This window comes from Coenobita brevimanus, chromosome 19 (genome assembly GCF_032717465.1).
Source record: "Coenobita brevimanus isolate Jiangsu-jjx chromosome 19, ASM3271746v2, whole genome shotgun sequence".
Classification (NCBI taxonomy): domain Eukaryota; kingdom Metazoa; phylum Arthropoda; class Malacostraca; order Decapoda; family Coenobitidae; genus Coenobita; species Coenobita brevimanus.
The window spans coordinates 29778331-29799503 of record NC_136972.1 but is presented as its reverse complement, the minus strand read 5'-3'; the positions used below and the strand labels follow the sequence as shown (position 1 = coordinate 29799503).

At 44.3% G+C, this 21173-nt stretch overlaps 1 protein-coding gene across 1 annotated transcript in view; it reads left to right on the top strand.

The window, feature by feature from the left end:
• skd (mediator complex subunit skuld) overlaps window positions 1-17921 on the top strand; it is a 105932-nt gene extending 88011 nt beyond the window's left edge. Inside the window, exons 14-25 of the mRNA XM_080266218.1 lie at window positions 292-421; window positions 1112-1142; window positions 1182-1495; window positions 2888-4723; window positions 8056-8220; window positions 10622-10815; window positions 11046-11289; window positions 11601-11801; window positions 12446-12696; window positions 13030-13450; window positions 13674-14203; window positions 17789-17921. Of these exons, the coding sequence (XP_080122344.1) occupies window positions 292-421; window positions 1112-1142; window positions 1182-1495; window positions 2888-4723; window positions 8056-8220; window positions 10622-10815; window positions 11046-11289; window positions 11601-11801; window positions 12446-12696; window positions 13030-13450; window positions 13674-14203; window positions 17789-17921 (4450 nt within the window). The remainder of the gene's footprint in view (window positions 1-291; window positions 422-1111; window positions 1143-1181; window positions 1496-2887; window positions 4724-8055; window positions 8221-10621; window positions 10816-11045; window positions 11290-11600; window positions 11802-12445; window positions 12697-13029; window positions 13451-13673; window positions 14204-17788) is intronic.
• Window positions 17922-21173: the final 3252 nt, after the last annotated feature.

The window sequence follows — 21173 nt, the reverse complement described above, 5'->3', positions numbered from 1 at the left end:
AGCAAGTTAACATGACAGTCCTGTACAGTATACTATTTCTTTGTTATAAGTACAGGAAATAATCATTTAAAGTACAGTATTATATTCAGTTTGAGCAGGTCTAGGTTAGGTTACATTTGGTGTGGTTGGGCTGGGTTGGGTTGGGTTAGGTTAGGGTAGGTTAGATTAGATTAGATTGAATTGGAATAGTTTGGGTTAGGTTAATTTAAATTAAAGTTATTGTAGTTTACGTTAGATAGACTGGTACATAAACAGACAGAAATGTAAACCAGATGTCCTCGCCCATCGCAGGTTACACCACCCTGTCAAGAAGTTCAAACCCGCTGAAGTGAAGGTGGAGGAACCCCTCTGGCCGCCCTATCGACCCGCCCACTTACAGGAGCAGATCAACGCGCTCAGGCATGAAACGCCCACACACGAGGTGAGGTTATGGAGCACTGTTAACAGTTATTTTAGTGAATTGTGCTGCTGTACATGATTCTCCTGTAGTTATATCATCCCCGTCCAGCTCCACCCTACCCTACCCTGCTCTACTTACCCATCCCTACTGTGCCCTGCCCTGCCCTACCATGCCCTGGCCTGGCCTGGCCTTCCAAGCCTTGCCCTTCCCAGCCTTGCCCTTCCCTTCCCTGGCCTGGCCTGGCCTTCCAATCCCTGCCCTGGCCTTCCCTTCCCTTCCCTTTGCCTATTCTGCTGTGCTTTTATACTTTCATCTCCAGAACTGATAAAGGTTATGTAATGTTATCCATAGTAAAACATTGAATGCTTTATCAAGTTCAGATAGATAGTTTTTCATCCCTTTGCAGCCTATTATCTGTATCTCAGTGTTAGAATATAACATTACTATGGCTCCATATACTTCCATAGAACTTCTTTGTGACTAGCACCTTATTCCAGTGTTAATTTTTTTCAGCTCAACATTAACGATGGGGAGATGACAGTTTCAAGCCTAGTTAAAGTAAATAAAGATAGGGAGATGACAGTTGTATGCCTAGAAAAGTAAATAGGGTAAAGGATTAAGCCAAATTCTGACAGTGAAATAATCTTTTGTAATCAGCAGTAAACTAATAAAAAATTATTTCAAACATCCTAACCCCTTCCATCCCGTCAGGTTTCTGAGATGAACGGTTTACCCCCAAAGCGTTCTGGTGTAGGCAGCAGCGGTGCGAGTGGAGGAGGAGGGATGATTGGGTCAAACAAACGTCCGGATGACCCCTATGACTTCGATGATGATCTGGGCAGCACTGGAACCACAAACAACAACAGCAGCAATAGCAGCAGTGGCAACAACAACTCCCTGGACACGTACAACAAGCGGAAAGACACACTGGATAAAGAAGAAGCGAAAACACCAGGAAGTGTTAGGTCAACGCACGACCCCCACTCGCCTTCCCAGCCCAAGAAGGCCACGGGGAACCTCTATACCATTGAGGGGCTCCAGCCCTCACTGGCAGACCTCGACGAGATGTTTGACTCAGATTCTCCCGTCGATGATGTGAGTTGTTCATTGCAGTTTACGGTGAGGTTCATGGTGTCTGTCTGTCTGTCTAACCTTCACTGACCAAGCTTGATGAGATGTTTGACATTGATTCTCCCGTCATCGATGTTAGTTGTTCCTTGCAGTTTACAGAGAGGTTTATGGTATCTGTCTGTTTGTCTGTCTAATTATCTATCCTCAGATACCTTGATATCATACTAAAGTGATGGTCACACATTGGAATTGCCTCCATGTCACCCTGCCATCTGCCATTAAGCTGTCCTCTCCAACTCACAGACCTCTCTCTCATATAACTTTCCACTCCATGCCTCAATCTCATCCTCTGTCTCCCTTTCCCCCTTACCCTCCTCCACTTCGCAAACACTTTCCTAGTCAGTCTCTCATTCTCCGTATGACCAAACCATGGTACTGGTAGTAAGAGTTTCTGTAAAACTTCTGTGATATTTCATGAAATTTTGAAAATGTACAATTGCTTATAAAAGTATCATGAGCCAGATGATTAGTGGTTTCACAGTGAGCTTTTTTTCCTCCCTACACCATAAAAGGAGAAGGATGGACTGCAGAAGAGGCCAAACCTCAACCTGCTCTCCATTGGGTTCACATTTTGGATGACCATGGAGTACAGCTAGAGTCAGTTTGTTTTCATCTGATAGAGATCGCTAACCCTTTTCAGCTCAGTTGATGGACACATGAAATCAGATTGTAGTGTAGATTTGGCTAAATACCAGGGATACTCATTCATATCTCGTAGCTGTAGATTATTGAATTTCATGCAACCAGGACTTAGTATTCAGCTCGTTAGAATGGCCCAGCTCCATCAGATAAAAATGAACTGACTTTCCTGCGATGAGTTTTGTTGCTGTTGGTGTTTTGGTGAAGTGTATTGCATGTCTAGTATAAAGTTCCTCTTGTATGCTGTGGTATGAAGTGTATAAATGTAGATGTTTATGTCTGAGAGGTGGAGTCAGGATTCCAGAGGGTGGATTGGTGATTGAATGGGATTGTGGCTCATTCATTGGGGTAGACATGGGCTAGTTTTTCCTTCTGTCCATTACTGAGGAAAATAGGTCTGGATGATGGTGGTGGTGGTGGTGGTGGTGGCAGTAGTTATTGAGTGATGTGTTGTGTTGTATATGTTGTGATGATAATGATGGTATCGTGTAATGATTGATGTGTCAATGGTGGTGTTGGTGGTGGTGGTGGAGGATATTGAGTGATATGTTGTGTTGTGGCTTTTGTGATAATAATGACGATATCGTGTGGTGATTGATGTGGTCACGATGGTAGTGGTAATGTATGATAATTGGTGTGTAGTCATTGTTGTATGATAATGATGATGATGGTAGTAGATATTGAGAGATGTCTGTCTAATTTTCCTTTTATTCACAGGCAACCTTCCCAGACCACACCCCGCCAGGGTCCAACAAGCCATCAGGCGGACCAGAAGACACTGCAGCTGTGGTTAACAAGGGAGGAGGTGTCGGTGGTGGTGGTGGCGGCGGTGGTGGTGGCGGTGGCGGCAGCAAGAGTGGTGTCAATGCCACTAGTCTGGTGGAACTGACCAAAATGTTCCCAACGCCGCCATCACATGAGCACAACCCGGACCATGACACAGCCCTGGAAGACGGACCAACGCAGCTGCTGAACATTAAACAGGAGCGCGTGGAGGAGCCCCGGCTGGTCCAGCTAGCCGAGCCCTCTGCGGTGCCAGTCAAGGAGGAGGTGGGGCACAGCCTGGCTGTGTACCGGCCCCCCGTGGTTGCCATGTTTGTGGGGTCCACCAAGTATACCCCTCTGACCAACCTGCCTAGCCAGGAGCACAAGCCTGTCACCATCCCTGAGGAGTGGCTGTACAAGCCCTCCTGGCAGTACTCCGTGCAGGACAAGGCCCACCCTGCTACCACACCGACCATGGTGCACCTCAGCCCCATGTCTGGTGCGCCGGCCAACCCTGTCAGCCACAGCCAGAAGGTGGGCGTCTCACCCATCTCTCCAATGCCAGCCAGCCTGGGTAGCTCTGCGGGTGAGGGCGGGGGAGGGTCCCAGCGGGGGCCAGGCAGCGTAGGGGGGCCAGCCTCGGCTGGTCCGGCCATGAACTACGAGCTGGCATCGCCAGCCTCCAACCAGTCATCTTACCTCAACAAGACACTGCCGTCGGTAGAGCCGCCTTCTGTGGGGCTTAACCAAGTACCTGAAGCCAATTCCCTCATTGTTAATATTGCACTGCAGGACTCCAGTATCAACCTGTTCAGAGATCACAATTTCGACTCGTGCACGATGTGTGTTTGTAATTACGGCCAGAAGATTGTGGGCAACATCCGGGGCAATGATGGGACCCTGTACCTCCCACCCTCGTGTCTCAGTGTGGAGGAGGAAAGCATAAAGTGTAACTGTGGTTTCTCTGCTGTGGTGAACAGACGCTTGGCGTTCCAGGCGGGTTTGTTTTACGAGGATGAGGTTGACCTGACTGGCCTCCATGAGGCCCTGGCTAATGAACGGAAGAAACAGTCCCTGCACTTGCTGATGGACAATAAAGGTGCAGACAACCCTGACCGTGAAAACAGTATTCTAGATCAGATACCTCAGTCTATGTTTCGTCTTTTGCAGAGCCAGTGTTTAGTAACGTTAAGTACTCCATCTAGTGTCATATATAGATCGACTGCCGTGTACCAAAATACCAGACGAGATATCCTGCTGAACTTGGTGGATTACAAAGATGGTAATGAGATGGCATATTTGGCAGTGGAACAATCGCGTGGCGCCAACCTCAGTGATAGTGAAAATGGCCCCACGGGGATGCGAGTCCAGTGCATGCATAAATGGTGCTATTATCAGTTTGAAGGACCAAGGTGTTCTAAGGACATTGTGAGGTGCATGAAGGCACTACAGCCACACCTACAGGAGGCTATACAGAAGAAGGGCCGCAGGGTCAACTTCGAGCCCGTGTTTAGTGTGGAAGGGCCGCTAACCTGGCGACAGTTTCACAGACGGGCGGTCAGGGGTACCGAGGACATGGCGGAACCCCTGCCCATACCAATGCTGCTGACAGGCTATGACCGTGACTGGCTGTCGGTGGCGCCACAATCACTGCGGCATTGGGAAAAGCTGCTCTTGGAGCCATACTCTCAGCAACGCAATGTGGCGTATGTGGTGGTGGCTCCCGACAATGAGTTCATACTCAGCCATGTCCGCACCTTCTTCAAGGAGTTGTCATCCATATATGAGGTAAGATGTAGCTTCATGTACAATCTTAGGCTACCAGCATTCTTGTGTTCCTTGTGTGATTTAAATACAGCTGCACTTATGTTCTTTCTGTCTATCTCTTTGCCAGTAGTGTAGAACTCTCTATAATCCTAGAAGAGTTGGCCAGAAACAAATTGCCTCAGTGCCACCCTGTTCTCAACAATCAGGCTGCCCTCCCTCCTGCTCACACCATCCTTGCTCAAATACCTTTCCACCCTATCCTTCTGTCTCATTCTGAGTCTCCCCCTCACTGTCTCTTTCTCATAACTATCATTCATATATGTTTCATTCATGTGTGGATGTGTGGTGTAATAACATCCATTCAAACATATTTTTACTTTTATTCAGTCACAAAGTACAGTATAGTCAGTCTGTTTTCACCTGACAGAAGAAGGCTACTCTCACAGCTGTGAATGCAAAGTCATGGTTGCATGATGTTTTGACAAGGCATAGTTATGAGGAAGGAATGAGTCTCCATGGTTACTAGTCAAATCAGCCATCCAATTTGACTACACTAGTCTCTCTACTAAGCTGAAAGAGAGTTCTTTGTCAGGTGATAAAACAGACTGTAGTATCACCCTGTATCACATGCCCATTTTCTCTTTGCTCATAGTATAATATTGGTATAAGCCACCACCATTTAAATATTTGTAAGATAAAGAGCCATTCGTTAAGTAATTTCTTGTTTGGATGTATGATGTATTCACTCAAGAGGGAAGAATTCATGTCCATCCACCCATCATCAGTTCCCCCCCTCCCTCTGTTTCCCCATCAGGAGTGTAGGGGCCCGGGACTAGGCTACTCAATCCCGACATAATTTTAAGGCAAGGGTGACCAGCCACACTTGACCATGAATGGCATTATATGAGCATTAAGCCCTAACCACCCCCTAGATGGACACCATTATGTGAGCATTAAGCCCTAACCACCCCCTAGATGGACACCATTATGTGAGCATTAAGCCCTAACCACCCCCTAGATGAACACCTCAAGGAACCCATCTACTGTAGTTGGTGCACCTTAATCCCTATGTGCCGCCATAGTTTAGCTACAACCGCCCTCTCAGTAGGGCAGTATTTCCCTAAATAGCCTTATTTCATATCTTCATATCTGGGAAAATCAAACAGATAAGGAAAGACCATATTACTCATCAACTCTTCTTGCGAATGAAAGTATTCCCAGGACTGCAAGTGGTCGCATCAATGAGTAAGGATGTGAAGATGATTATTAACTTTTGGCGCTCAAGGCAGGATGCATTCATGCGTGTACATGTGCCCCTGACTTTGGCTTTGCTCACAACATGATAATTTCTCCACTACTAGATAAACTAGACACAGTTGTGTCCAAGGCATGTCCTGTGGCACTGTCACTGAGCTCTTTTCTAGTATCCTTGTAAAGAGGCTTGGGAATGGTGGATGATGTAAATGGCTGCGGGCGGTGGGGATGGAATCGAACGAGGAGGAACCTGAAAACATTGTCCTATGTCCTACACCTGGCAAAGGCAAGGGACAGGCAAACTCACGGTTTTGTGCAGTGGCAGGAGTCTCTGGCAGACCTTTGGTGATGAGATCAAATGGCGGCCGGTTCAAATGATGGTGGGAATACTGTACATTTGTGGCTCCTCCTGTCGCCCGGTGGTCTCCGGCTGCCCATTTTGCCACAGCATATGCCGCTTCCAGGCTGGTGGGGGTTAACCCACTAGACCACCAGTCATCACTTGGCTTTACAGTTACCACTCAATATAGTACTGTGATTCCTCGTCTGACGCACTGTCAGTTAACATGCTGATCACACTGAAGCTGTTAGTCACCAGTGGAATACATTTCATTTAACTCACCATTGTTTGCTATTAAATACCATAGTCTGTATATGCAATGAAAGACCAGCGTTGATACAGCTCACTAGAGCATATGTCTCAGTATATTGCTATTTTATTAATTAATTGAATTAGAGACTTTAACCCTTCGACTCTGGGCCATTTTTAATGCGGTCGTCCACTCAGAACGGGCACTTTTCTCAAAGAACACTTTGAAAACCTACTGTTTACTCTAATATGTTGTTATGTTTAAGGGCACTACTAAGGGTTTTTAGGCCATTACATAGATATTTTACTGCTGTGATAGCCATTTTTAAATGGTTTTGCAACTTCATATAAATTAATTTCTTGCAGATATTCATATAATTGATTATTTGATTATTTTGTAACTTCCCATGACCATATCCTGTGTGTCATTCTGCTCGGAGCGGCAGCAGCCAAACGATATCAATGTAACCGTATCTCAGTTCGTTAATTTATTCTGATTCACCTCTGAAGCCCAGTTCATATACAGTACATAAATTGTTCTTTGTCCATAGCTAGATACTTTAAGTCAGGAAAGGTGGCCACAGACAAATTGCCTCCTTGTAACCCTGTCCTCTGCCTTCAGGCTGCCTTCTCCAACTCACATCCCCCTCACTCATATACCTCTCCATCACATCCTTCCATTTTTTCCTTGGTCTCCCCCTCTCGGCCACCTTCAGTTTAGACTTTTTCTTTCATCAGCTGTACTAGTATTTCTGAAATCCATTTTACATTAAGCAGCAGCCTTATACTTGTACAAACTCAACAGTAGGTCTCCATTGCATCCCAGAGCACCATCCCTTATGCCATTGTTGCATAATCTGGGGTGTTGAAATGGATTATATGGGGTGCTTGACTGTGACGGTCAAGACCATGCGCAGTGCACCTGCCATTTCGTTATTGCAACTTGAATTTGAAGCTGTTTATACCCCATGGGGCAACACAGGATTGGATGGTGAATGACTGAGTGAATATACTCCAGAGCATCCAGCAAAACAAGAGCAGACCTTAGAGACCTTGTAGGTCAAAAAGATTGGATATGTCAGAAAGGTACAACCTAGTATTCTCCTTGTCAGTCTCTCATTCTCCATTCTTTCCACCTTATCCCTTCATATAATACTTGGTTTCCCCCATTCCTCACCCCCTGCTACCTTTTTCATATACTCATAGTCAGTCTCTCCATTTTAACTTACTCGTGTTGTTTCTGCCATTTGTGTTGGTTAGATTGACGTGCCAGTTCTGCAGGTGTTGCATAATGGCATCACACACTCTCCTAGTCAATCTCTCTTTGTCCTGTCTCTCTGCCTGACCAAACTCTCACAGGGTACTTTTCCTCAGCACATCCATTTCAACACCACAATGCTCCTGAGCTTTGTCCTGTGTCTGTTTGTCTCTCCATGTCACTATCTACCTCTTGCACCTTCTACTATCTTAGTCAGTTGTTCCTTTTAACCCACCCCATTCGTTCCCACAGCTGTGTCGGTTAGGTCGACATGCGCCGATACAGCGAGTGTTGCGTAATGGCATCATGCGCATCAGTAAGCTTGCTGCCTCTAAGGTGTCCAGTGAACCCCTAGAAGAATGGTTCTCTCTCCTCGGTGATTCTCATATGTCAACAAAACTCAAGATGTATGCGCAGGTGAGCCAATCAACTTTTAGCTGAATGTTTTGTGTTGATGATGATGTTGATAGTAACCAAAGATGCTTGTGCAGGTAAGAGGAGTGGTTTTATATTAGTGTTTTTAATGATGATGAGGTTTGTTTTGCTATTCCATTTGCTAATTGTAAGTGTTGGTGATAACAGTGAGGTTTCTTGTTCATATTTTTAGTTATTTGTTTTCCGGGGAGGAGCAGTGAAATGGCGGGGGACAGGGCGACGTGGAGGCGATTTGTTTGTGGCTACCCCAAATGGGATTGAGGCTTCTGGCAATAGATAGATAGATAGAGTACTAACCTTCCGCCAACCCACTTGTTGTCACGTAGGGAACATGTGTTGGTTGGTTCTAAGGTACCCAGCATTGTAAATGCTTTCCTGGTTTACAGGAAATCATTTGGCTTGCCATTTAGTGTAGAGCTACCCAAAAAACAGAGTACCACTACACTAAGCGGGTGGATGATGAATGTCCCCACCTACAACAGACTCCCTGTACAGTTGTTTGCAGATGATACTGTGTTGTTAAGTGAAGACAGAGGGGAGCCGCAAGGCTTGGTGGATGTGTTTGGGAGAGTGTGTTGGAAACGGAATCTAATGGTGAATGTAAGGAAGAGTAAAGTTACGGTCTTTGAGAGAAATGAAGTCAGTGAATGTACAGTGAGGTTGGATGAGGTGGAAATGAAAAACGTGAGTGAGTTTAAGTACTTGGGTAGTGTGATGAGTAAGGATGGAAGTTTAGAAGGTGAAGTGCTTGAAAGAGTACAACAAGGAAGAAAGGTTGCTAGTTCCTTGAAAGCTGTGATAAGAAACAGGGACATCAGCATGGAAGTGAAAAAGTTCCTACATGACAGTATTGTGATAACAACTCTTAACATATAGAAGTGAAGCTTGGACCTTGTTGGAGGGACAGAAGTCAAGAGTGAGAACAGTGGAAATGAGTTATTGGAGACGAGCATGTGGAGTCACATGGAGAGACAGACTGACAAATGAGGAAGCGAAGGAGCATTGTGGTGTGGATGTGGATGTGATAGGAAGTGTTAGGTGAAACACCCTGAGGGAGTTTGGCCATGTGGAGAGGATGGGAGGTGAGAAACTGATGAGTAGGGTGAAGGTCAGGAGAGGGAGGGGGAGGCCAAGGATGAAATGGAGGGATGGAGTGGAGAGGTACCGGTATATGAGAGAGTGGGGTGTGAGCTGGGAGCAGGGCAGTGAAATGGCGGGGGACAGGGCGATCTGGAGGTGATTTGTTTGTGGCCACCCCGTACGGGATTAAGGCATCTGGCAATAGATAGATAGATAACAGTGAGAATGGTGGTGGTGATAATGGTGAAAACCTTAACATGGCCAAGATTTTCATCCATTTGCAGCTTTTTTCCACATAGCTGAATGACAAAAAAAAAAACAGTACTAGAACTCAACAGTCTTTGCATTGCACTCTTTTATCACTAGCTTTGTTACAGCTCAGTATTGAAGATAGAGAAACGACAGTTTTAGGTCTTTTGAATAAAAGGAGTATATTGGTGAAAGTGTCTTCCAAGCAGAATTTAATCATTATCAGCACTTCTTTATGACAAGCATTGATTTAATGTTAATCTGTTTTTACAACTTGGCATTCAAGATGGAGAGATGGTAATTTTAGGCCAAGTTAGGGTAAAAGGAGGATCTTACTGTAGTGTTATTCTGTTGTTACGACTCAGCATTCAGGATGGAGACATGACAATACTAGCCAAGTTAAACTGAAAGGAGTATAGCATCATCTTGTAGAGTTAAACTGTTATTCCATCCATTCGACCATCATCCAATTCTATGCTGCCCCATGGGGAGCAGAGAAGCCCGGAGCGAGGCAAGTTGGTCCTGGCATTTTAAGATGATGGTGACCAGCCTCACTTATCCCTGAGTGGCATTATGCGAGCAATAAACACCAACCACTCCTTGGATATAAACCTACACAGACTCAATATGATTGCAGTGCCTTAATTACCCACCAGGCACCATAATTTGGTTATATGGTTACCACCCAGCATAGTAAATGGTTTCCTGGCGTACAGGAAACCATTTGGCTTGTCACTCAGTGTAGAGTTACCCTTAGGTTGAAGGAAGGGAAAAAAATGAAGGAAAGAAATATAGACAAGAGAGTGTTAAGTCACCCATAGACAGAAGGAAGTAGAAAGAATGAAAGAAAACGACAGAATAGGAAGGAAAGACAAGAGGAAAGGGCAGACACCCAAAGCAGCACTACATTGAGCGAGTGGATGGAGAGATGGCAGTAGTAGGCCGTCATGTAATGTTAATCTGTTATTGCAGCTCAGTGTTCAGGATGGAGGGACGGCAATATTAGACCAAGTTAAAGTGAAAAAAAGTGTAGTTAACATTGTCCCTTTTGCAGGTATGTCGACACTTCCTTGCACCACACTTAGCCACCCTGAACATGGACAAGAGCCTGTTTGAGGCCCCAGGATCAAGCAAGTCCACTGAGCGGCAAGCTCCATCACCTATGCCTCCGCCCTCATCCTCAGAGGGTGGAAACGCACCCTCAACCACCCCAACGCACTCCTCCGAGCCCGATACAGCGTATTCTGCGTCAGGGGCAGCGACCTCAACTACTACTACTACCACTACCACAGTAAGACACGTTTTCTGTCTCTTGCATTTCTCATTTATGGACTGTGATTTACACACACACACACACTTTAATTTTTTTGTATGCATCTTGGTTACTTGTATGTGATATAGTACATGTATGTGATGATTATGATGATGATGATGCCATTATTGCCCTCTTTGACCCATCAGAGTGGTGGTGGTAGTAGCAGCAGCAGTGGTGGCAGTAGCAGTGGTGGTGTCGGGAGTGCAGGTCCGGCTGGTGCCAGTCTAAACGAGGTGGATGACGATGAAACTCCACCACCAGCCATCCTTGTTTACTTGGTGGACCCGTTCAATGTGGGGCAGGATCATCCAGACATGCACAGACTGTTTACCCTAGGGCTCTTGCGCTGCTATGAACACATGTTGGAAGGGCTACCGGAGAACATGCAGAATAATGTCTACCTCCAGGTATGGTACTTAACTGCAGTGTTCTAATTGTATCTGCATTATATTTGTACATTAGCTGAAAAGTTGGCAGGATTATTAGGACATGCATATACCTATTTACCCTTGGGCTATTATGCTGTATGCAACCTCTGTCCTCTCATATAATACCTGTGGAGAGCATCCAGGAACTGGCCAATGAATCTTATGCCTTTCCTGTTAGTTACATTTTATAACTGGACATCACCACTGCCCAGTCATATCAGTGCCACCACATGAAGGTCCCCCCTCTCCAGTACCAGAGTGCCTTATAATGTGTAACCTTTGCCTTTCAGATAATATCCCTGGAGAGCATCCTGGAACTAGCCAGTGACTCCCATGACCGTTCCCGCTACATCGACCAGCTCAAGTCGTTGGCGTTTTCTGTGTTTATGCAGTGCCGGCGGACCCTCACACACAACCCCATGGTCAAGTCACTCACTGGATTCGGTCCAGCTGCTGTCTACGATGCCTTCTTGAAACCCAAAGAGGCCAGTGTGAGTATAACCCTATGTTTTCAGTGGCGCTGGAGAGTGTATAGCATCGTAACACTTCATCCTTTGTTGCTTATTTTCTTTTTCCTTTTATGAACCAGATCATCAAGTCACTGACTGGATATGCTCCTTCCACTGTCATTGAGCTGTCTATCTGTTTGTGTATTTATCTACCCTTCTATCACCAGACACGTTGGTCCTGGATGTTGTGGCTTCCAAAAAAGTCACCTCCATATCACCTTGGCCTCTACAATCTGACAGTGTTCTCATCAGGTTACACCCCCTTTATTGTATCCCTTTTCACTCCATCCCTCTATCTCATTCTCATAGTTCCCCTGTTCCTCCTCTTCCTTCCACTTCACTCACTTATGCTCTCAAGGTAAATATATTCTCAACACTTTACACCCCATCCCTCCATCTTATCTTTGATTTTGCCCTTCCCCTCTTTCCTCCATCTCACTCACATGCACTCTTGTCTTTCTCAGTTTTCCATTATTTCCACATGGCCAGAACATCTCAGGTTAAGAAAGAGAAGTCAGGATGATGATGATGATGATGATGATGAGAATGAATAAGACAGTGATAATGATTATGACCAAGATGATATTAATGACAGAAACAGTGGTGATGATATTTTCTCTGAATAGCTTGCAGCGGAGGAGAAGCGCCTTGAGCCGTACCACATCTTCTCCCCGGCGTACATCCTGGCACCCATCAAGGAGAGCCGTGGGACCTACAAGGAGGCACAGGAGGCACTGGGGGTCCCACGTGAGAAGTCCACCATCCTAAACTGCACCTACTGCCTGTCTGAGGATCAGCGTTGGTTGCTGGCCACAGCTACAGATGACCTTGGTGAAATTCTGGAGACTGTTACCATCAATATTGAAATTCCGAATAGGTAAGGGTCTTTTAATATTGAAATTTTGAATAGTTGGTATGATGCACATAAGTGTGAACGATTTCGTTTGAGAGTCATAAATATTGCAGGAGCATGAATAGTGATTGAATGAGTGTGGCCTATTTAGTTGGGTAGGCTTTTTAGTTTCTCCTGTCATTTTTATGTTTATATTTATTGATTATTGATTGATTGATTTTTTACTTGCTGTCAGGACCCTACCTCTCATTCATTCTTAGTCGAGAGATGATGATGATGATGATGATGATGATGAAAGATGTTAGTAATGATGAGGAGGAATGCCAGATCTTCCTAACACTCTCTCCTCTCCAACAGAACGAGAAGAAAGAAAGCGTCGGCGCGGCGTCATGGCCTCAAGAAGCTAATGGACTGGATAATTTCTGTCATGTCAATTGGGGTACACCCATGGCGACTGGTTGTGGGTCGCCTTGGCAGGATGGGTCATGGCGAACTGAAAGGTTGGTCATCCCTCCTCTCCCGAAAGTCTCTGATCCAGGCCTCAAAGAACCTCAAAGATATGTGTAAACAGTGTGCATACCTTTTCCCCGAGGACGCGCCTTGCATACTGTCGGCGTGCTTAGTGTCCATGGAACCGGACTCTTCATTTCGCATGATGCCGGACATGTTCACTCCAGATGAAAGATTTGGACAAAACAGCCAGAACTGCAGCCTCTCCACACCACAGGATTTGACCTGCACCCACATCCTGGTCTTCCCTACTTCCGCAACGGCTCAGGTGTGTGCTACTCACTTACTTTCCTACTTTTTCTCACTTGTCTTTCTCTGTCTTTATCTCTCATCCCCTTGTCCATCCTCTCACTTTTTTTTTTTTCTCTCTCACAGTTAAGTCTTTAGTGTGGTGATGAACATAGAGTCACACACAATTTTATCCCGAATTAAAGTGGGCATAGTGTAATACAAGACAGTTCTGATAATGATGTTAATGATGAACCCCACAGTCTGCACAGCACCGCTGGTTCCCTGAGGAGCAGGAGGAGCCATTGCTGTTAGGAGAAGAGGATTACCCTGAAATGGATGATGGGATTGGCATGGGACTGAACATGTCTGACCTCTTCATGGATAACCCCAACCAGGACGACCAGGTGGAGGATGGAAGCGGACAGCAGGACTCCTTCCCCTTCAGTGGATCTCCCACCATGGGGGGTGGAGGTCGGACCAGCCCTTCCCAGTTCTCTGGACAGGCCAGGAGCAATGGGGTAGTGATGGTGGACCCACAGGAGGATGGTGGATGCTTTGTCTTAAATCAGCAGCCGCTTGCCTTGGGGTACTACGTCTCAACTGCCTCGACTGGGCGGCTCCCCCGATGGTTCTGGTCGTCGTGTCCGCATCTGGAGTCGTCAAGCCCGGTGTTCCTCAAATCCGCCCTCCACCTGCACTCCCCTGGCATCACCCAACCAGAGGAGTTTCCACACAGCACAAACAACAAGCATCATCCCCTTGACTCATCAACTACCACCGACGTCCTCAGGTGGGAACACACACACATACAGAGAGAGAGAGAGAGAGAGAGTTTATATTGATGTGTATGAAGTAGTGTACAAATGTCAACTTGGAATGACATCCTGTGCTGGCAGAGCAATTTGACATGTGTTATGAGGTGGTGAGAAGGGAGGTCAAGCTGAAGGCATTCACCTGCGTGATTTAAGATGCAGGTTGGAAGGCAGCCAGCAGGTGATAAAATGTAGGCTCTTGGAGGCATGGAATGTTGCAATACAAATTATGTTCATGTATGTTGAGTAAATAGCTGCACTTAGGTGGGTGTAAGTAGAGAGTAATTTGTAACTGTGATTGTGTTTTAAGTTGATTGATGGCAAACACAGTATATAGGTTGGTACCAGTAGCCGTGGGAGGTACAACCATAAGAGTGGTAATTAACCACATAATCATCACTCTTAGGCAGGACACATTCAGCCACAAGTATAAAAATCAGAGTCCAAGCTGACTCTCACAGTGTCAGGTGGGACAGCTTGTGATGATGGTGGTGGTGAAGATCAGTGGCAGATCCAGGGGGGGATGTGGGGCCATCCCCTCTTCAGCTATGAATGATGCCCCTAAGAGCTGATTATTATCAAATATCAATGTCAGTAAAAATAAAAAGCTATAATAATAATAATTATTATTAAACGGAGTGAGGTTTGGAAGCTTCTGTCTAGCAAATGACTTAGTCATCGGGGGCACACTCTTTCAGCATTGCAATATACACAAGACAACTTGGGTGTCGCCGTGTGGAAAATATAAAAATCAGATTGATCATATCGCTATCAGTAGGAGGCATAGAAGTTCTCTGCTAGATGTTCATGTTAAACGGGGAGCGGATATTGGTAGTGACCATCAACTCAGCATTGCAAAAATAAGGTTTAAACTTAAAAATCAGAAGAAGGAAAAATCTGGTGTTGGTAGATACGATATTGTTAAGCTTAGAAGAGAAGGAGAAGAAAAGGAGGAATTCAGATTAGAATGCAGAAATAGGTTTTTGGTGTTGGAAACGTTGGAAGAGGGGGAGAGAAGTGTAGATGAGATGTGGGAGGATGTGAACAAAGTTTTGCATGAGACTGCTGAATGTACGATTGGAAGGAGACATAGATTCAGGAGAAAGAAATGGATATCAGAGGAAACGTGGGATATGATAAAAAAGAGAGGTGAGGCTAAATTGAGGGAGTGAGATGCAATGCGTTGATGAACGAGAGATTGAATTAGCAAGAGCTGCGTACTGGAGTTTGAATTCAGAAGTAAGAAGGTTAGCTAGGAGAGATAAAAGAAGATGTGTGGATGAAAAGGTTGCAGAGACTGAAATCCTAATAAACAAAAATGATGGACAGAGTCAAAGAATAGCATATGAATCGATTAGAGAACTGAGTGGTAATGCAGGTAAACGCAAGGAAATACCAATTAGAGACAGGGAAATTTATTGACCAAAGATGGAGATATTAAAAATAGATGGAAAGAGCATTTTGAGACAGTTCTTAATAGACCAATACCACCAGAAGAGGATATACCGTCTGCTCAGGAAGATTTAAATATAGAAACAGGAGAGTTGAGGCTTGCAGAAGTGGAGAAAGCAGTAAAACAGTTAAAGAATAATAAGGCACCAGGGGAGGATGGTTTATTTCCGGAAATGTTTAAAGTGGAGGGGGATAGATTAATAATGATCTTGATCAAGCTATTCAATAAGATATGGGTGACGGGGTTACTACCATCAGTTTGGAAGAATGGTGTAATTGTTAAAGTTCCGAAGAAAGGAGACCTGAGTGAATGTGGTAATTGGAGGGGAATCTCTTTGTCACCGATAGCTTTGAAAGTTTTCAGTAGAGTGTTGTTAAATAGGTTGGAGCCGGTGGTTGAGGGTATTCTGAGGGATGAACAGGCTGGTTTTAGAAAGGGACGTGGTTGCAATGATCAGATCTTTATAGTTAGGCATTTGATGCAGCAAGTTAATGAAATGAGAGTACCGTTAAGTCTTTGTTTTGTTGATTTTGAAAAGGCTTTTGATAGTGTTTCGAGAGAGTCTACGGGGAAGATCATGAGACATTATGGAATACCAGAGGAGTTTGTGAGGGTCATTATGAACATGCATGAGGACACATTTTGTAAAGTGATGGTTGATGGTTGTCTGAGTGATTCGTTTGAAGTCAAGTCCGGAGTAATTCAAGGTGGTGTTCTATCGCCTTTACTATTTATATTGGTCATTGATTACATTATGAAACGTGTTGGAACAGAAACCGGTGCAGGTATACTTTGGGGAGAGAACAGGAAACTTTTGGATTTAGATTATGCAGATGATATAGTTTTGATTTGTGATGGGCCAGAAGAGATGCAGAGAGTGTTGGACTGTTTGGTGAGTGAAGGTCGCAAGGTGGGTTTGGTTATTAATTGTGGAAAAACTGAAATAATCAATATGAATATGGAAAATGCGCAGGAATGTGTAATTGGAGGTATGGTTGTAAAGCAAGTTGATAGGTTTAAATATTTAGGTACTTATTTAGCCAAGGATGGTTCTTTGAACTTTGAATTCGAGGAAAGGTTAAAGAAGGCTAATCAGGCAATGGGAATGCTTAAAAATATTTGGAATAATAACAGTTTCTCTGTGCATACAAAAATCAAACTTTATAAGGTAATGGTTAGGAGTATCTTAATTTATGGACACGAGTCTTGGTACAGCACAGTGACTATGGAAAATAAATTCTTGGTGTTTGAAAATAAAGCACTTAGAAGAATATTAGGAGTTAAGTGGTGGGAGAGGATACCAAATAGTAGAATTAGAGAAATAACGGGAGTGCAGCCGATCGATGAATATGTTAGATTCTCACGATGGAAGTGGCTAGGACATGTGTATAGGAGACAGGGAATAGTACGAGGTACACCAGGGTGGGTGTCACCTGGTAGGAGAGGTAGAGGAAGGCCAAAAGAGACGTGGGTGAGGACAATGAGACGGGAAGCTGGAGATGAGTGTTGGGGAGATCTTGAGGAGTTAGCACAAGATAGGATGTGGTGGTGTGAGTTCATCGAGGCCCTATGCATCCCCGAGGGTGCCACAGGAAATGATTGATTGATTGATTGATTATTATTATTATTATTATTTTATCATTAGTATTGTAAAGAACAGATTTAGATCAATTGGTAGAGAATTGTTTCAATCTATAATACATTCCAGTTTCAATCAGTCGGCAGAGATCTGTAACTGGTTTCCATCTAACATGAATTATTGGTTACAGATTTTAAATATTAACCACCATAAAAGTACCACAACTTGCCCTAAAATGCTTTCAAAATGCTTGTGAAATGTGAAATAGCATTTTGCGGCTGGGGCTCCGTCCCGGACCCTGCTGGGGGAGCTGCTGCTCACCCCCGACCCAGACCCCCTAAATTCACGCCTTAGGCGCTTGGCGCCCCTTGTATTAACAAACAGCTCCCCCCTTTCCTAAATCCTGGCTCCGCCATTGATGAAGATGATAACAGTAACAATGATGATGATAGAGGTGATGGTAATGGTGATAGTGATGATGATGGCAATCATAGTGAATTCTAAGCACTTACAAATTCCCTTCGTTTTCAGGTATGTGCTTGAAGGTTACAACGGCCTGTCATGGCTGGTGTTGGACCCGGCCAAGCAAGATCGGCGCTCCTGCCTGCCGCTACACATGCAGGTTCTCTCACACCTTTATAATGTCATGGCCGCCCTCGTGTGAACAAGATGCACACAAAAAACACCATCTTGAGACATTTATTTGGGGCAGTTCAAGTCAGCAGTGTTTGTATTGTTCTGTTTGTTCAGACCTTGCTTATATGTGATATTTATTAGGTCCTCTGTCACCTTTACAACATTTTTGGCTGCCCTTCTGCGAACAAACGCACACATGACACCATCTAGCGACGTTTGTTTGGACTAAGCCAGCATCACATGACACCATCTAGTGACATTTGTCATTACCACTGCAGGCCTGCAAAGTTTTCATTGTGATGCGTGTTAGGTTCTTTTACACATACACAGTGTCATGGCTGCCCTCAGGTGAATAAAACGCACACACATAGCCAGCAGTAACGTTCATTTACTGCCACTTTAAGCCAGCAATGTTTGTGTATTTTGTTGTTCGTTACCATACCTTACCCAGTTCTTAGATCGGAAAAGAGGCTTGGATGATGATAAGGAATACTAAAAGTTTGTGATTTTATTAAATTTGATGAGGCATAGCAATGAGTCTCCTTGGTTACTACTTGGATCAGTCATTCAGTTTGACTGCACTTCACCATCAGCTGAGCTGAGAGGGGCTAGGGATCTTAAGTTAGAACAGACTCACTATAATACCACCCCAGGCCTAAGTTTGACCAGTGCTCAGTGGCACCACGTGCTGGCATTAATGTTACTTCGTTTTCTCTGTCTAGACCAAAAAGGGATTGTTTAATATGTTCCTTTCACTCTCAGACACTTAACACACTTTTCATTTTTGCTGACTTTGCCCAAAATTGCACCTTGTCACACTTTTTTTCTTCTTTTGTGCTGACTTTACCTAAAATTGCCATCTCTTTATCTTGAATTCTGAAGTATAACAAGAGAGTAAAAATATTGAAGATTGTTGCACCTTAAGCCAGCAGTCTTGAATATATAGCATGACTTTTTGTTTGGGAATAATTGGAATAATTTGAAACACATTTCTAGCTGATGATGAGAACTGATTTGACATAGCGTATTGAACTATGAATTCATCACCAGACAAGCCCATACAGATCCACCACAATACAGTCCCATACAGTTCCAGACAAGCCCATACAGTTCCACCACAATACAGTCCCATACAGGTCCACCACAATACAATCCCATACAGGTCCACCACAATACAGTCCCATACAGGTCCACCACAATACAATCCCATACAGGTCCACCACAATACAGTCCCACACAGTTCCACCACAATACAGTCCCACACAGTTCCACCACAATACAGTCCCACACAGTTCCACCACAATACAGTCCCACACAGTTCCACCACAGTACAATCCCATATATTCCCACCACAATGCAAGTCCGTGAAATAAATAAAGTCCTGCCTTAACCGATTGGACGTTCAATTATCTGGTGGGCGAGGGAACATGGGGAACCATATCAGAAGGTTTTATCAGTGCTGTGTCTAACCCCTCCAGTTCGTAGTCTCTCTCCTAAGCTGGCCAAAGGAATAGGTTGATGAAAGTGTGGAGGTGGACAGAAATGTACCTATAGTTAGTTTACCTTCATCTGATGGAATTTGGCCACTCTTTAATCTTGGATACTAAGTGGTGGTTGCTTGAAATTTGATGTCATAGTTAAGAGGTAGAAGTGAATCTCCTTGGTTACTAGGTAGATTAGCTCTGCAGTCTGACCATACTTGGCCTTCAACTGAGCTAAAAAGAGTTAGTGATCTTTTATTTGGGTAGAATAAACATGCTAGACCAAGGACTCTTTATATGAATTTTGAGGACCATATGTATGAATTTGAAGGGTTATACGCTGGCTGAGAAAATGGGAAACGGTTGAGGATGTTTTATATGAACTTTGAGGATCTTAGGGGCAGGCCATGCAAACATAGAAAGTAGTAGAGGAGTATGATAGTTACTTCAGCCTCAAAAACCTCACGCAGGCCAAAACAAACTTAGAAATAGTGTGGGGGGACGTGTGACTTTCAAGAACCAGGAGCAGCAAGCCAAGAAATGTAGGAAATCGAAGATGGTGTGTTTAACTGTACATTTGCATTGAGGACCAAGCACCAGCCATAAAGCTTAGAAAACTTAAGGGTGATATACTGTATGTGGAACTCAAAGTGTCTGAAACTCAAGAAGATATAAATGAAACTCAGAATGTGTGCTGAAGCTGTTTATGAAATTCAAGGGTAATGTATTATGAACTTTGAGGACAACAATGGCAGGTAAAAACAAATGCAGAAAACTCAAGGGCAGTGTGTGTCAAACTCACTGATGCTGCTTGCCTAAAGGAGCACAGGAAGGCCAAAAACGTGGGAGAAATGCTGGGTGTTTGGGGATGATGCATATTGGAATCACACGCAAAATGGGTCATTTGTTTGCTGGGCGAAGGTTGCATCCTGAGCACTTTGGAGATTTTATACCACCTGTTGCTTGGTGTGTTGTTCTGTATACTACACCACAGTATTCTCTTGTATGTTATTGATGCAAAGTCTGTCAATATTAGAACAATATAGAGCACATACTGGAGAAAGTTAAGGTGTAGTATGTAATGTCACTAAGGAAGAGGTGTTACAAAGTCTTCACTTGGGCTTAGAATACGTGGCTACAAAAATAAATGTATGGGTCGGCCTTCAGTTGGCAGGGCTGGGTGCATTAAACCAGTGCATTGTTAGTGACTAGTATCCATGCAGGATTGTCTGTGATAAAATGAGTAAAAAACAGATTTGAATGTACTTCATATTGGATATTTATGCCTTTTATTATTAGTCAGCATATCTTGGTGCTGATAAATACTTCAATAATGTAAATAACAACAAGCAGTAGTGGCTCAGAGTTTGCGTCTGCCCAAGGGAATCTCGGGACGGTAAATATCGACCCTTTTCCTACACCTGTAGCCAAATTGTACATAAATATTTTAGGCAGGTGACCCTTTAGCTAGTGAATGGGTGGGCAGATGCAGCCTCCCCCCATAAAACCTATTTCCACCCTTCCCCTCCCCTTCCCTTCACCCCCTCCCCCCCACTCCACCACTACTGCCGTGTACAGACTAGTTTACTTGTACAGCGCGAGACACAAGTTTTACACCTCCCGACTGTTTATACAAGTTAAGTATTTTCCCTCTGGTGTGGCCCCACCTCCCATCTTAAATGCAAAGGGAGGGCCGGGGTTGCGGTTGTAAAATATTTCTGTCAGTAAAATTCAATTGTTTATTTTGAGACTAACTTTAAAAATAAAACAAAAAAATCAAGTAGGTTCTAAGGTTTAGA